This window comes from Antedon bifida, chromosome 2 (assembly GCF_963402885.1).
Source record: "Antedon bifida chromosome 2, ecAntBifi1.1, whole genome shotgun sequence".
Lineage (NCBI taxonomy): Eukaryota > Metazoa > Echinodermata > Crinoidea > Comatulida > Antedonidae > Antedon > Antedon bifida.
The window spans coordinates 27,301,798-27,318,036 of NC_136227.1; the positions used below are offsets into that span (position 1 = coordinate 27,301,798).

The 16,239-nt window shown below is 29.8% G+C and overlaps 1 protein-coding gene across 2 annotated transcripts in view; it reads left to right on the top strand.

The window, feature by feature from the left end:
• LOC144858851 (kinesin-like protein KIF1A) overlaps window positions 1-16,239 on the top strand; it is a 65,300-nt gene that overhangs the window by 18,382 nt on the left and 30,679 nt on the right. For both annotated transcript variants that reach the window (XM_078714982.1, XM_078714983.1), the window contains exons 4-17: window positions 4,825-4,904; window positions 6,058-6,157; window positions 6,802-7,052; window positions 7,612-7,801; window positions 8,791-8,856; window positions 11,328-11,351; window positions 13,133-13,290; window positions 13,506-13,722; window positions 14,210-14,365; window positions 14,460-14,539; window positions 14,735-14,913; window positions 15,021-15,207; window positions 15,401-15,473; window positions 15,771-15,882. In XM_078714982.1, coding sequence (XP_078571108.1) covers window positions 4,825-4,904; window positions 6,058-6,157; window positions 6,802-7,052; window positions 7,612-7,801; window positions 8,791-8,856; window positions 11,328-11,351; window positions 13,133-13,290; window positions 13,506-13,722; window positions 14,210-14,365; window positions 14,460-14,539; window positions 14,735-14,913; window positions 15,021-15,207; window positions 15,401-15,473; window positions 15,771-15,882 — 1,873 coding nt within the window. The remainder of the gene's footprint in view (window positions 1-4,824; window positions 4,905-6,057; window positions 6,158-6,801; window positions 7,053-7,611; window positions 7,802-8,790; window positions 8,857-11,327; window positions 11,352-13,132; window positions 13,291-13,505; window positions 13,723-14,209; window positions 14,366-14,459; window positions 14,540-14,734; window positions 14,914-15,020; window positions 15,208-15,400; window positions 15,474-15,770; window positions 15,883-16,239) is intronic.

A 16,239-nucleotide genomic window follows, 5' to 3' on the forward strand; every position in this document is an offset into this window, starting at 1 on the left:
TTAAATACTAAAAACCCTAATTAGAGAAAATTTGCAATTGGATTATATTGTAGACTTTACATTTCTCATTAATATTAATTATCCATTGTAAAATCACATTTATGTTTGTATTTTTCAAACCATTTAATTTCAAGACTTCTGTTGTAAGTGAAAATCACAAAAGTGATTGTTTTATAAAGTTTAAGGTTTATGTTTAAAGTAAGAATAAAAATATAAAGAAAACCAAAAAGTGAGCAATAATAACGTACACCTTTATTTATCATCGGAAATGTAAACAAAACAATTTGTTATTTTAATCTGTTTTCACCTAATATTTTAATTAATAAAAAAATCATACATCCATTACAATATGGTGCATGAACGTTATTTTACAATTTCTGTCAAGATTAATTTTTGTCCATATCAGATTTTGAAATGATTATGCATGTTGAGAAATTAAGTATCATGTTCGGAAAATTCAAGACAAATTACTAGATTAGAAATTGACCACTTGCTAGCATGGTGGTCAGTATAATAGATGAACAATATGCATGGCTATTAAAGTGGTCAAGCTAATTTCCATTGACCTAATGGCAAACTATAATTAAAAGGATCTTCCTGGCATGTTATTTTTGATCTCTTGTTCATGGCCTTCCATTTCTGTTGATGTGTGTTGAGTTCAGTTTTATCTGTCCAATAACACTATAATATGCTGTAGCTAATTTTAAATAATATTCCTAGAAGAAAAAAAAAGAAAAACAACTTTCATAAATTTTAATATTGTACAGTAAGCCTAATATAAGCCAAACTATAATGGCAGTGGCTTGCTGAAATAACTAACCATAATTCTGTAGCTGCCTATAAATGTTAAAATATGATATTCTAGAGAAAAAAAGAAAAATGCACACAATATTAATTTATAGGTCAACATCAAAATTGAAAGTAATGTAAGCTACGCATATTATCAAGTATAATGTGGGATTCACAAATGTCTCTGTTATGAATAAAATAATATTCTTAGAGGGAAAAGGATAATTCATACTTTCAATTTAGTAATGTATATTACTATTCTTTATAAAAGCCAAAAATGCTAATTTAACTAAATACAAAAATATTATATTCTACATATAATTATATACGATATGATATTATTTATTGTCATTTGAACAAGGTAATACTGTACTACTATAAATATATAATTAATGATCTTACAAATAATCGAGTTAGAAATATTATAATTTTTGTTCTATATGACCAAACTATTCTAATTGTACAAATTACATTATCGATAATTTGTATTGACATAGTCTAAGTTGTGTTGGGAATTGTACTTAATGTAAAGCCGGAATTAAACACCAAGCGGTAGAATCAATAAAACACTTTAAATTTACATTTATATTACTTATACTGTATGAGCCTGTACAGAACCAATTATATTAGCAGAGTGACCACTAAAAAAACATGGTATATACTGTATATGAGCATTTCTCGTACCTCATAGGCAGATCCAGGGGTAGGGAGAGGGGCATTAGCGGTTGGCAGCTGCCCCTTTCCACCCTAAATTTTGCAATGCAAAAAAAAGTTAGAACATTATGTTAAGTTCAACACATTTTTAATAGTCTCAGGCCCAATTCTTAAAGTAATTTTTACTTCATATTTTTCTAAAGTATAAATATCTGTTGTTTTTTGTTCAATGTGTGGAAAATAAATAAATGAAAAAAAAAACATAGTCAAGACGTCAAACAACACTTATCTTCTTCAGTGTTTAACATTTCTTGAATCTTGAATTGAAATTGGAATTGAGGCCTTTAATGGGTCAACATATTGGCCTGCAATATTTCCTACTCTTTAGAACAATTGTTATCACACTAGAGGGTGAGCTCGCTTCGCTCGCTCCCCCTCTAGGAAGTGTAGACGATGGTTCTCAGAATGATAATGTTCTCCTTGTACGTTTTCTGTCGGTTACCATTATTGAAAATGCTTGACATTCGTAAAACTAAACTACTTTGTTTCACAGTGTTTTAGATGATTAATAACATTTTAAAGTATAGTTTTTATTGTTTGGTAGGGCCCTTTGGGGAGGCGGGAGGATTCGAGGGATATATGTTAAATTTTTTAGTTTTAATAATATGGTAACATTTATAATCAAATGAAATCCTCTAATAGATATGAAAAGTGGTAAAAAAGAATAACAAATGCTTGGTAAATTGTAGATAACAGTGCGATAAATTCTACTACAAATAGTATAATTGTGTTATTATAAATGTGGATGAACGTTTATTAGATTAGTTGGGTTGGGGTGGGGGGGATTATTATTCAAAGTGATGTTTTATTGGAGAGGCGCTTATTCAAATAAATACCATCCTAATAATTATTAATACATTATTTAATTTAAACATCTTTTGAAACTAACTGCCGTGACAGAGTGGGCCCAAGAAAGAAGACATTACGGCTTGCAACATGGGCAGACATCTCGGTCCTAACGGGACACAGGAAGATAGCCTACAGTTATTCCTGCCAGCTTACTCAATAAAACTCAGCTATCGGGATTTCACTCGATTTTAAACAAAATGTCTTATCATCAAATCTCCCTATGTAATTTTATAATACTATTCCCCACAATATATTCCGATTCTTTATGACGTATATTTAATTTGATCTTTATTAATTTGCAGTATAATTTCTATTTTTTAAGTATATATTTGCGTTTGCTTTTCTATAATAATAATTTTTTAACATAAAATTTACAGTACCATTTAAAATGAAAGGCAATTGCATATTCAGTTTATATTTCTAAAGATTATTTTGCAATCATACTAGACCCATCACAGACATAGTACTGTTTAATATTAGGATTTATATATCACATGATAAAAATGCTGGAATTACCATATCCACAAGGATTAAAGGGATTTAAGATGTCTATTGTTTATTATAAACATAACCATTTAATAATGTCACTATTTTTCTCCGATAAGCAGTCAGGCGGAACAAGCGCTGCTATTTTCTCAACTGCTACTGGTACTAAACTGCATAAAATGTATGTTTTTTTTAAATAAAAAAATACCTTTTTAATTCAAAGTCATTAAATATATAATAATTCATTGATTTATAAGAAACAATTATTATCACTTAGCTAATGCATGTTTTCACAAAAAAATAAGCATTATGAAAAAAAAAATATTGTTTATTTAATCTACTTTCATTTTTTTTTCAAATTATTATATAATATATAAATTAGAAAAATATGTATTAAAAACACTACAATACTTTCTCTCCCCCCTCCCCCTTTGATTAGATTAATTCCTTAATGTGATACTTAAAAATGTTGTATAAAAACCAAGCTATGTACAAATTATGTAATATTTAACATGTAAGTGTTTAAAATAATAGAAATTATATTCTTATCAATAAATTCATTTCAGTCTTCTATACTCTTCTTCTATTATTTTTTAGAAGATAAAATAATTATTTCGTAATTAGTATTTAAGCATAAGCTATTGTTAATACTTATGCTTAAATTATTCAGCAAGAAGGTTTAGATCAATACAACACTTCGCACACATTTACATTTATTAGTATGTACTCATTTGGTTGTCAGTTTAAAGGTTTTCGAAGCCCAGGGATCTACTTCAATTTTAAATATTCATACATAGAAAATGAGGAATATTTTAGAATTAAAGATTAACAATTAGGTTTGATTGGGTTTATTAATTAAGACAGGCATAGCTGTACAAAACTGAGTTACATTTATTCATTTCATTTACATTTGTTCAAATCAACGAAAGCATTTCAAAATACAATTAAAAACTATAAATACAAATGTATTATGTAGATGAAAAATAAACACAGAATCGTATTCAATTTTCATTTGCAAAACAACTCATTATGGTGTTATAATTAGTATCATTTTTAGATGTATTAGTTACACAAAATGTTAATTAAAACATTAAATTATTTATTTTACTATGTGACTAAAACAGCCAATCCATCTATCATATTTTCTCGACAATATTTTATAGCGAATACCGTTTACATATGCTGTGACATAGTTCCTGTATGTCCATTACCTTAATAATTTATTCAAATCCTCCCACATTATCAGCTGCCTGAAAGCAGTTTTTCGCTTTCTACTGTAGTATGTTTAACTTACAATATTGAAAAGAAATATCTCTGCTTGAATCTATAATTTTTATCAATATATATTTATTTTTGAATAAAAAATTCATCTGATAGTACTGTATAGAAAAAGAAGCTATTTAAAATCTATAAAATGAGATTTGTATGGTGGAATCATACACAAGGACCGAAATATTCACAAAGATTATTTCATAAAATCAAACTTATTGGTGGGGTTATAAGGTGGATAATTTTTTATTCTAAATTGTTTGTGCTTTATTTTATCTTGTATAAATAATATTTATTTTAATTTAATTTTTATTGTTACATGTTTATGTCTTGTCATGATGTATTTCTGTGAGGGTCCCTAATGATCAGCTTCGGCTGGATGGACCACCCTCGTAAAATATTGTTGAAATGAATAAATAATAGACTATTTGATATTTAATTGTAAATATTTATCAATCCATTCTTAAAAAAAGGATACTTGAGAAAATAATTTAAATTTACTGTACAAGAATCAACTCTTCCAATGCACTGGTTTTGCGCCAAATGGATTCAGTAATACTTGACATATCTGCCATTAGAGCACCGAATGATGTGTCGTGGCTATTGTATTGATGTAGTGTCAGAGCAACACAATTTCCTATGTCGTTTATGCAAATGATATAATAAATTGAATTGAATAAGATATACAAAATAATGGAAATCCTTTACTTTTTTTAGCCCTCAGATCCTAATTATGCATCCCAACGCAAAGTATACGATGACATTGGAAAAGAAATGTTGGAACACGCATTTGAAGGGTAATGTACTATACTTAATCTTTTAATTACATTTATTTATTATAGCATTCATATTGTATTTATTTTTATGGAATATCTAGGATTGTCAGTAGACAGAAGGGACCAGATCTGGCCATATGACAATATTGAATGCCTAATTAAAGGATATGTCATTGAAGTCTGGGCATGTTTCTCTACAGGGAATATACTGGAAAACAGCATATAATAAGAGTGCTTATAGATATGACAATTAAGTGTATTGTTTTTTGTCATATGAAACTTACCTAGTGTATTGTATACAATGGCTTGTTTTATTGTTTGGGTGTTCATTTATGGTTTATCATATTTTGCAGATTTAGAAACAAATCATCTGATAATATATAATTTCATATTTTCTTTTCCTTTCAAACTGCATTCATAAATCAAATTTAGTGACATATTTTTAAAGATAAATTCCCATTCAATTTAAAAGTTAATTTAAGATATACAGATCAATTTTGCCACATGCATGCAGAATTTTGAATATAAACAATTCCTATAAATCTTGTGGCTTTATTGGCCAATACTTTTAAGATTTTAAAAGCCTAATTGTTGTTGGATCTAGTTACATATTGTCTTGAATTTCTTTTCACTTTGTCTTATGTCGTGGTATGTATTTACTGTAGCTTCGTTGGCTGCGGAGCTAGAAAATTGCAGTTAATAATTGTACCATGATTATCATTAATTCTGTCAAGTTTGGTTTGTAAGATCACATTAGCTCAACTGTTTCAACAAACAATACCTGTTATATGCCAGCATCACCTGGTATTTATGCAAATATAAAAATAATAACTGTAATTTTATACTGTGATTTGAATGTACAGTACACTGGTGAAATATATCAGTACATGCATTTATACATATTTATTCCATTACATTTTAAATTTATTGTATGCATAATTTATTATAAAAATAACTGTAATTTAATATGCCAGAAACACCTGTTATTTATGCAAATATACCGAGTGTGCTATACCAGTGAGTGTTACATAATATAGATAGAGCATTTTACACATACTGTGATTGGAATGTACAGTACACTGGTGAAATATATCAGTACATGCATTTATACATATTTATTTCATTACATTTTAAATTTATTGTGTATGCATATTTATTATTTTTTTTTTAATAGATATAATGTATGCATATTTGCATATGGACAGACTGGTTCGGGCAAGTCTTATACCATGATGGGAAAGCAAGAACCTACACAAGAGGGTATAATCCCAATGGTAAGTCGAATTTTTAAAATATTTTCGTGACCAAAAATATTATTATTGACTCGAGTGAGTGGCCGAGCGGATAAGACCGTGGAACCGTAATCCATAGCCATAACATCAGCAAGGGTTCGAGGCTCTCTTGCTTCATGGTCCTGGTGGTAGAACAAGTCTTCTCGGATAAGGACTATAAACCGTAGGTCCAGTGTGTGCATATTGCTCGTGTGTACTTTAAAGAACATAGTACATCTTTCGAGACGAGTAGGGGGTACATAATGGCGCCGTAGTTGGCTGCCGATGACACAATGTGACCCTTAGGGGAGAAGAAAGTTGTTGAAAAGGTGTAACATCTAAGTCCACAATGCTCTGATCTTCATGAAATAGCGCTATATAAATGTTGCATTATATAATATATTATATAATATTATATAATATTAATATCTACAAGCTAAATATTTGGTATTTCCATTTGTCTCATTTATATTGTCATGAATGTTTCATCTATTTTTTTAAGATTCTTCTTTAAAAATGAGATAATATTATGTATCACAAACTAATTAGGAGCATTGAAAGTTGATTGAAACGATGATTTGGTACATTGTTCGCTTTCTGACATGAACAGTCAACTTTCACATAACAAAAAAATTATTTCCTTTCAGTTGTGCGAAGACTTATTTAACCGAATAAGTGACAATACCAACAACAATTCAACTACTACCTATTCTGTGGAGGTCAGTTACATGGAAATCTACTGCGAACGTGTGCGTGACCTCTTGAACCCTAAGAATAACAAGAACTTGCGTGTACGTGAGCATCCGCTGCTCGGGCCTTATGTGGAGGATTTATCAAAGTTGGCCGTTATGTCGTACAACGATATATCAGATCTGATGAATGAAGGAAACAAAGCCAGGTATAAGACAATAATTATTTTTATTTGTTGTATAAAAAAAAAAATTAATCTGCTATTGGGAAACAACTTCATATTATAGCTTTTTTTTCTTGATACACTGAAAACAACAGAACAAAATTATAGTGCTGTATATGACAAAACAAACGAATAAAAAGATTTGTAGACTTAATTTAAGTATGAATAAGATTACAGCAAAGACAAGATGATTTTAACTATGTAGTATGCAGTTAATGGAGATGTTTCTCTCTCATTCATTCTCGCTCATATGGCAAGTTATTCTTGTATTGGGTACAAAAAGCATTTCTGATGTTTTGTCTACACTATCAAACTTTATCAAATGTGATGAGCCCAATATATGGAAATGATGACATCATACCACTACCATATTTGGACACATCACATTTTTTTTAGTGTAGACTTTTTTAACATCTTATATGATATGACATTGAAAATAATGGCACACCACCTTCAACACCACCCAAACATTAAACATAAATATTAGGACTTTGTAATTCTGTTAAAATCAAACATAAAAGATTACTCCTGTCTTTGTTCATAGAACTGTCGCTTCAACAAACATGAACGAGACAAGTAGTCGGTCGCACGCAGTATTCACAATCATTTTTACGCAAAAGAGGTATGACAGACAGACGGACCTCACCACAGAAAAAGTCAGCAAGATCAGTCTTGTTGATTTGGCAGGCAGTGAAAGAGCAGACGCAACAGGAGCAAAGGGTACAAGGTTAAAGGTCAGTCATGTTTTTGAATTAAACTCACCAGCAAACTGAGCAATGATCTTATGTTTAAGAAGCAGGAATCTAAGCATCTGTGGGTAATTGAAAAAGAGGTTGTGAAAAATTACCACTCCGGTGCCATCATGTTTTAAGCTGAAAATGTTGAGGCTACAATGAGACTAATTATAATACTGTACAGGATAAAAACATCTTCAAGTCCCCTGCACAAGTCTTTTCCAATAACCTCCTATTATTTGTTGGTCGAAATTATCTTTCTCTCCCCTCATTGCTGTTAATCATACTTTATTACAATTACATTTTATTTATATTTAATATGTCTATGAATTTAATAAGATTATTATCAATCTTGATGCATTGTTCACACATCCCACTATCAGTGAACAAACATAAGCTGCACATAAATATAGACTTAGGAATTACAAACTCCATACTATAGGGTAGCCTTTGACATCAAACAGGTTTATAGCAAAAAATTTTGAAAATCATTAAGATTGCATACATTTATTGGTGAGAATTGCCTCTTGGTTCTTCAGGCTATTAGTATTGAATTCTCTGTGCCACCAGGGGCAAATTGGAACATGGATAAAATATTTATTAATAGTTTTGCAGCAATGGCTAGATTATTTCTCTACGCAGCAAGTGTACTATATTTCTACATGTGCATTGATTATTGAGTTTTTATGTTATAAGGAAGGTTCTCTAGAACCTAACTAATTTGGACTCATTTGCAAGAATTGGCAGCGCCATTGCGTCTGTAGCCATCAGCAAGATGCTGCACTCTTATTGCCTCATCTTTCAGAGGGGACATTAGGTCATTGGTTCTTGCACACTAAAGATCACATGCCATAAAAAATGCAGTTTTTTTATGGGATATTTTTATGTGACTGCCAAGGGCCCATAGTACTATAAGATCAAAAAATATATTATATAATTACTTAAAATATCTTAAATAATAATATGATTTTATATGTGTTTTTTTTTAGGAAGGGGCAAATATCAACAAGTCACTAACAACTCTTGGAAAAGTTATATCAGCATTGGCAGAAGTCGTAAGTGTACAAAAAACTTGCATTTTACCTTTAAATTTATAATTATATTATTCACATTTTGAATAAATCAGTGCTTTTTAACTGCATTTTAAAATAAATGTTTACATTTTTTACAAGTTTCAAGAAAAAAAGTAAGCATTTTGATAACAATAAATATTACATTATTTGTTTATTTTTGTAAATATGTAAATGATAAAAAACGACAATAATTGACTGTGATAACTAAACAAATTAGACTATCAAAATGTTAATTTTTAGCAAAAATATATAAATAGTACTACGTTTGACATTAGAGTAAATTTCATTGATTCAGTCAAAGTGATTGATGTGTCTATAATATTTAAACAATTTTTTTTTACCACACACTAAGAATTGTTTTTTTGAATAACTGTCAATCAATAGTTTATAAAGTTATGTTTTAGAAAGAAAGATAAATCAAATATTGAAATGATCTAAATTAAATGTTAGTGACAAAATTATCCACTTTTTATTTTAGACATTGTTGTATTTGAAAAAAAAAATGAATAATATTTCGGTCAGAAAACTACAGTGGAAAGTGCAATAGACATTTGCGTTTATTCTACCAACAATATGAAATTTTCAAATAATAAAGTGGAACAGTTTATACAAATGAAATTATGTAAACTTATAAAGGCAAGAAATTCTACATTTTTCAAACATTAACATGAGAAAAAGGAATACAAACGTGTGATAGTATAACGATAAGATTTTTAACATTAACAAATATTCGTATAGTAACAACAAATGATTACTACTTTTATAATTGTTTGTAATATACAGGGTTTGATTTCATTTTCTGAATACAACTCTTGTATATTATCCTGGACAGTCCATCTTGTTTCCTACTGTCCGGTAGTATATCCTGCTGCTTGATATGTTATTCAACACTTACGCCGCTGAGATATTGATTAATTTACAATTAGGCAACATTGATTGCAGCTCTTCTAATTGCTTTCCGTAGACGAGGTAATAACAATTTGATGATGTTACCTAAATGGATGATGACATCACAAACTGACATCTAAGTTGTTTAGATGTAGCTTGATTGGTTCATTGTAAACAATGGTTAACGGTGTAATCAAATCATTGACGCCACCGGTGCGGACTGCATCATTTGCGTTTTTTATAATCTAATCTGTCACAGATAACCTTTCAGATTATGCTAATGAGCAATATGTGATGTAGGCAGCAAATTAATGTGAAGTTTTGAGCTGTGGATAAAATGTTCTCTTAAATTTTTAATTCTTTTACAAATAATGCCAGATTCTAAAAAACATTGTTTATGCATATTCTATTTATTAATAATTAATATAAATAAATTATAAATATTATTTTAAGCAATATCATTATTTTCATCATTTATGTTATTCCCAAATCATCATATAATCAAACCAATTCACAGTAGAGCCCCTACTAACGGAACACCTTCAAACATGGGGTGTCCCAAAGGAGGTTTCCACTGTATAATGAATCATTATGCAATATTATTATCAATCAATGTTTATTATGTTATACCTGTAGGCATTTTTCATTGATTTTTAATATTGACATGAGAATTTAATCATCACACATAAATAAATGATAAATAAAACAGGTGTAAACATATTTTTTTAATTCATAAAACTATAAGCAACAGCATCATAAAAAAAATCCAATTTATTGCTTTTAATGGGTGCTATATTTAGTAGAAAAACAGAGTTCTAAAATAGTTTTAATTGAATAAAACAAAATTAATGGTCTTGTTTGGCAAAGGTTGGCTTATTCAAGTCACTACCTGCATATTTAAAGTATTTAGAATATTCTTTACATTCAATTCCAATTGTTTTTCAATTTCCAAAACCATTTTTTTTCTCATTTTAAAACACTTATTGTTGCTAATTTTTTTCACATCAAATTGATCATAGTCAAAAAGGAATCATCAATCTTCATAACATCAGTATGATAATTTGATATTATCATATATTATATAGAAGGATGATTCATTCTCATCATTCTTGCAATAATGAAAAATACTAAAAGCCTTATTATTATTTTTTTTAAAATATATATTATAAATGACTCATTTGCTATTCACATTCAACTACTGTATAAAATCGCCATTAATAGTTTGATGAATAAAAAGACTGTAGAAAATGATTACATTATATTTTTTTGTTATCTTCTCTATAATGTTTAGGTTTAATGGTAATGCTGAGAATCCATGGTCGAATAATATAATATGAAAATGAAATATTTTATTGTTTGTTTTTATAATTAGAGAATTTTCCCTCCTGTAATTGGTGAATTTTAGGTTTACTGTTGGTTGGGAAACATAAATAAATAAATACAGTCTATTTCATGCCTAGACTACCAACACCACTGTTGGTTTTGTATTTTAAAATATAATTCTACATTTTTATTTATTTTTCAATCTACCATTTTTTTTCTTCTGTTTCTAAATATTCATCTAGTCTCAAAGTGAATGGAAAAATCTAGTAAGTTGAAAGATAATATCCCATAGTATTATGTTATAGATCCCTGAGATACTCCCTATGAAAATATACTTAATATTTTGCTGTGTTGTATATATCCCAGATTTTGTTATATACTCTTAATTAGGCTACAACTGCACGTTTATGTGATTTCTGTAGGAATTTTGTGACCATACTAATTTTTGTTGATGGACGTGTTCATATTATAAGAAATTGTAATTCTGTATCTTTTATCTGTTTTTATATTCATCACCATAATAATTGTATTCATAATGTTGATAACTATCATCCTCATCCATTTTCATTGTATGTTTTCATCATCTTCATTTTATATTTAATATACTGTTTTAATGTTTGGTACTGTATGTTTACTGTTATAATACCATTTTATTGATAATTTATATTTTGAGAAGGTAAAATACAGTTTCAACAACGTTTTAAAGGACTGGTTTTTAAATGAATGAATTTTCTTATAATTAATCTTTTAATTATTAATATTATAGCATCCTTTGTTTCAGCATTGAGTAAAATAATTCTTCCATCATGGTTTCAGATAATTTATTAAATTTAAACATGTAATTCATTTTCATGTTGTTCTCAATTAGTCATAGGTTCACATGTTTTTGCATGCATTTTAATAACTCTCAAATAATCTCTATTAGACCTACAGTAGGGTATAGGTATTTCATCTTCTTTACTAGTATTCTAAAAGCACCATTTTGTTTTCACCTTATGACAATTACTCATACCTGTTGGATTATTGCACAATGCCAACAACAGTGATTGTACAGTCAATATTGAACCGAGTGTCTCAGCTATTTAACATAGTGCTCAATTAGTTGTACATCCCCAGTGTATTCAATGTTAATGAATCTGTAATTAGCATCGGGCTTGCATGTATTGAGCTAATAATGCTGTTGATACAGACTAAGTTTGGTATGTTAAACACTAGCGGTATTTAGATAGAATTATAATTTGTAATGTATGGAAAATATTTATTCATTTGTACATTGTATATTATATGTGGTTCTTTCCTATTCCTTTTTACTTTATCATATGTTATATATATTATAATTTTAGTAGAACCCCTCTTTTGGAACATCCCTATTCAGAGGACAATCCTATGGAGAGACACTTTCCTATAAAACTAATGAGATGAAATATGTTTAAATAACCCCTGTTCAGGAGATATACCCCCTACTAAGAATCCCTTATTTTTCCCCAAAACTAAGGTTTCTACTCTTGTATCTGTAATACAATTCGTTTTATGTTTGGTATTCCTTAAGCTCTGTCTACACTATCAAACTAGTGTGATGTGCCTAAATATGGTAGTGATTTGCCCAAATGTGGTAGTGATATGACATCATCATGTCCATATAATTATTGGCACATGACATTTTTTTGTCACATATAAACTTTGATAGTGTAGACAGAGATTTATTCCTTACCTATGTTTCAGAATTCTCACATAACATATTTATGTTAGTCTTTATAATAACAGATTGCATACAATTAATTAAATTGAAACATTAATTCATTTTTTTTCTTTAACACTTTTCCATTTCTGTAATACGTTGATTTGTAATCCCAGGTTTTAATTAAAAGAAAAAGAAGAAAATACTTTTATGGATTTCTGTTTTTTTTTTCTGAATTTCTGTGCATGTTTTCTCTAAAGGATATTGTTTTATACCAACAATATGTTGCAGGATTTACTTATTTATTCTAAGAAATTTTAATAATTCTACTTCTCCTAATTCCTTTATTTGACAATTTATTTTTTTCAGTCAAGTAAAAAGAAAAAGAGAACTGATTTTATACCATACCGTGACTCGGTTCTAACATGGCTATTGAAGGAGAATCTAGGAGGAAATTCAAAGACTGCTATGGTAGCAGCTCTTAGCCCAGCAGATATAAACTATGATGAGACGCTTAGCACACTCAGGTATAGGCCTAGCATTTTCAAATTAGATTTTATTCTCAGCATGCATATTTATTATTATTGATGGGCTATATATGCTAGGATTACTTAAAACTACTTGAATAAATGACAATATCCAAACTCATATTGCATTGAGGCATACGTTTAAATTATTATTATTTTTCTTAAATCATCTCCCAATATATTTTGAATTGACTTTTTTAATGTATCTTTTGTAGGTATGCCGATCGTGCCAAGAGCATTATGTGCAAGGCTGTTATTAATGAAGATCCCAACGCCAAGCTTATACGTGACCTCAAGGAAGAGGTGAACAGGTTACGTGATCTACTAAAGGCAGAGGGTATATTTATTGATAATTTAAATGTTTCAAATTCAAACTTGGGTGGAAGAAAAATGTCAACTCAAATGGAGCAAGAGGCTGTGGAACAGTTAAAGGTATATCTTTTTTCCCTCCAACTAAATGTTTTTTTGTTTTTTTTAGTTTATCTCCGGAGAAAGCCTGTAGCCATAATTTTTGCAGGGGAGTTCTTTTTCCGCAAATAGGGTCATGTGCAGCTACCATAAGCAACTAAAGAAAATATAGATTTAGGCCTACCTAGTGTATAAAGATAATTTGCCACCTCCTACATAGAATTGGTCATAATTAGTTAAGCCTATTTACTATCACTTTCACTGCTAGTCTCTTGTTTAAAAAGGGATTCTTTCAAACCCCATGGGCTTGCGGAGTTTAGTTAGGCAATTTGAAAGGGGTAGTGTCCTCTTTGTGTGGGTGTCTCCTGATTATGGGACGGTGGTAAGTGGCCTATATTGTCCCTCATTCATCGCACAGGAAGCATCCTCTTAAGTTCGTCAAATTAATAAAGGTGTCTACCTTCAATCATGACACATTTGAACATTTCAAGATATTTTTTTTAATTATTAGGCTAATGAAAAGTTAATAGCAGAATTAAATGAAACATGGGAAGACAAATTACGGAAAACGGATGCAATAAGACAACAACGAGAAGAAATGTTAGCAGAGATGGGCGTGGCAATTCGAGAAGATGGCAACACTGTTGGTGTCTTCTCACCAAAAAATGTAAGTTACATTAGACTTGTTCATGTTAATTATTAACCTAAACAAAGCAGACTTTATTATTTGTATTTCAAATGATTCATTTCTTTTTTTTCAGACTCCACATCTAGTTAATTTGAATGAGGATGCTTTGATGTCAGAATGTTTGTTGTATTATATTAAGAATGGAACAACCAGGTAATGTAATGGAAATATTGTGTTGTGTTTCATTCATTTCATAACGTAATAGATAAAAAGATTGAATCTTGTATATACCTATTGTTGGTGTAATAATGCAAGACTCCAAGTTAGAAAGACACTTCATTAATATAGGTCCAAGAGAGGATATTGTGCATTTTACATTAATTTATATTTTAATTACTTCTTCGACAGAGTTGGACTATCATCTGCCAAAGTCCCACAAGACATCCAGTTAAGTGGCACAAGTATCCAGCAGCAGCACTGCCTCTTTGACAACACGGATGACTCGGTGTTGATCATGCCTATCTCTCCAGAATGTCTCTGTTATGTTAATGGCAAGTTGGTTGAGGAACCTGTTGAACTGTATTCTGGTGAGTTCTGGGTCATGGCAGTTAGCACTGTCTAGATATAATTGATAATTTCACTTCTGCTTTGAATTAACCAAATCAAAACTTGTTTTTTAAAATTTTCTGTATAGGTTACCGAGTGATTCTTGGAAAATTCCATGTGTTCCGATTCAACCACCCACAGCAGGTTCGTCAACAAAAGTGCTTGAAGTCACCAATGATAGAATCGCCTTCTAAAGAACCAGTTGACTGGTTCTTTGCACAGAATGAGCTTCTACTTAAGGAAGGAATCAACATGAAGGAAGAGATGGAACAAAGGTAACTGTTTTTAAAATTATTTTTATAGATTGTTTATTGTTTTTTGAAGTTGTAATTTAGTGGTTTTTAATGCTTGCCTTCTAAACCATGGGTTTTAAAAGAATCTTGTGACACTGGGAAAACACTTAAGAATAGTTTACCAAAAGCAACACTATTAAACTGTATAATATGATATATGTGACACATTATGTAGGTTATTAGCACTGGAAGCACAGATGAAGAAAGAAAAGGAGGAGGCAGACCAATTATTGGAACAGCAACGACTGGTAAGATCCACTAAGATATACCCCCACCTTCTTTCCTTTTTAATACAAATCTTTTAAATGAACTACTGTTAGATGGAAGCGTATAATCTTCCAAACATTACACTTTGATTTTTTGTCCCGGATTGCTTTCCCAATACAGTCTGTAAACATAACTTCTAGTTATAGAATTAACACTTATTTTTTGTTAAACCAAATGGTTTTAGCCAGAATTTTCACTATACTGTAAAATTGGAAAGAATAAAATGATATATTTTTGCACTTCATTCCATACTTTCACTATTTTAAATACAAATTTAGGATTATGAAAGTAAACTACAAGCACTACAGAAACAGATGGACACACACACCATGTTAACCGCATCGTCTCCCCCAGCAGATATGACCACAGAGGGCGACGATAAACTTGAAAGTAAGTTGTTAACGATAGTCTTTGCCGCCATGGTTTTCTGGTATCTTTATAATTTCTCTGTTTACATCCTTGCCATTTTGTTTCTCATAAGTAGTTACTTTATTGCCATTACTGAACTCAGGTGATCGTTTGTATTCAGTTCCTCCAGTGACCTATTGATGACATCATTGTATCCAAGGCAACATATTAAAGTATGTTGTCATAGTAATTTAAAGTGCTTTAAAATATCTTCTTACACATTGTATTGTGAATTACTTTTTGAGTTCACTTTATCAGTGTATTTAAACGCAATGTTAAATTGTAAACTCCATTGCAATAATATTTTATATTTCTATGCATGATATATTTATACTACAT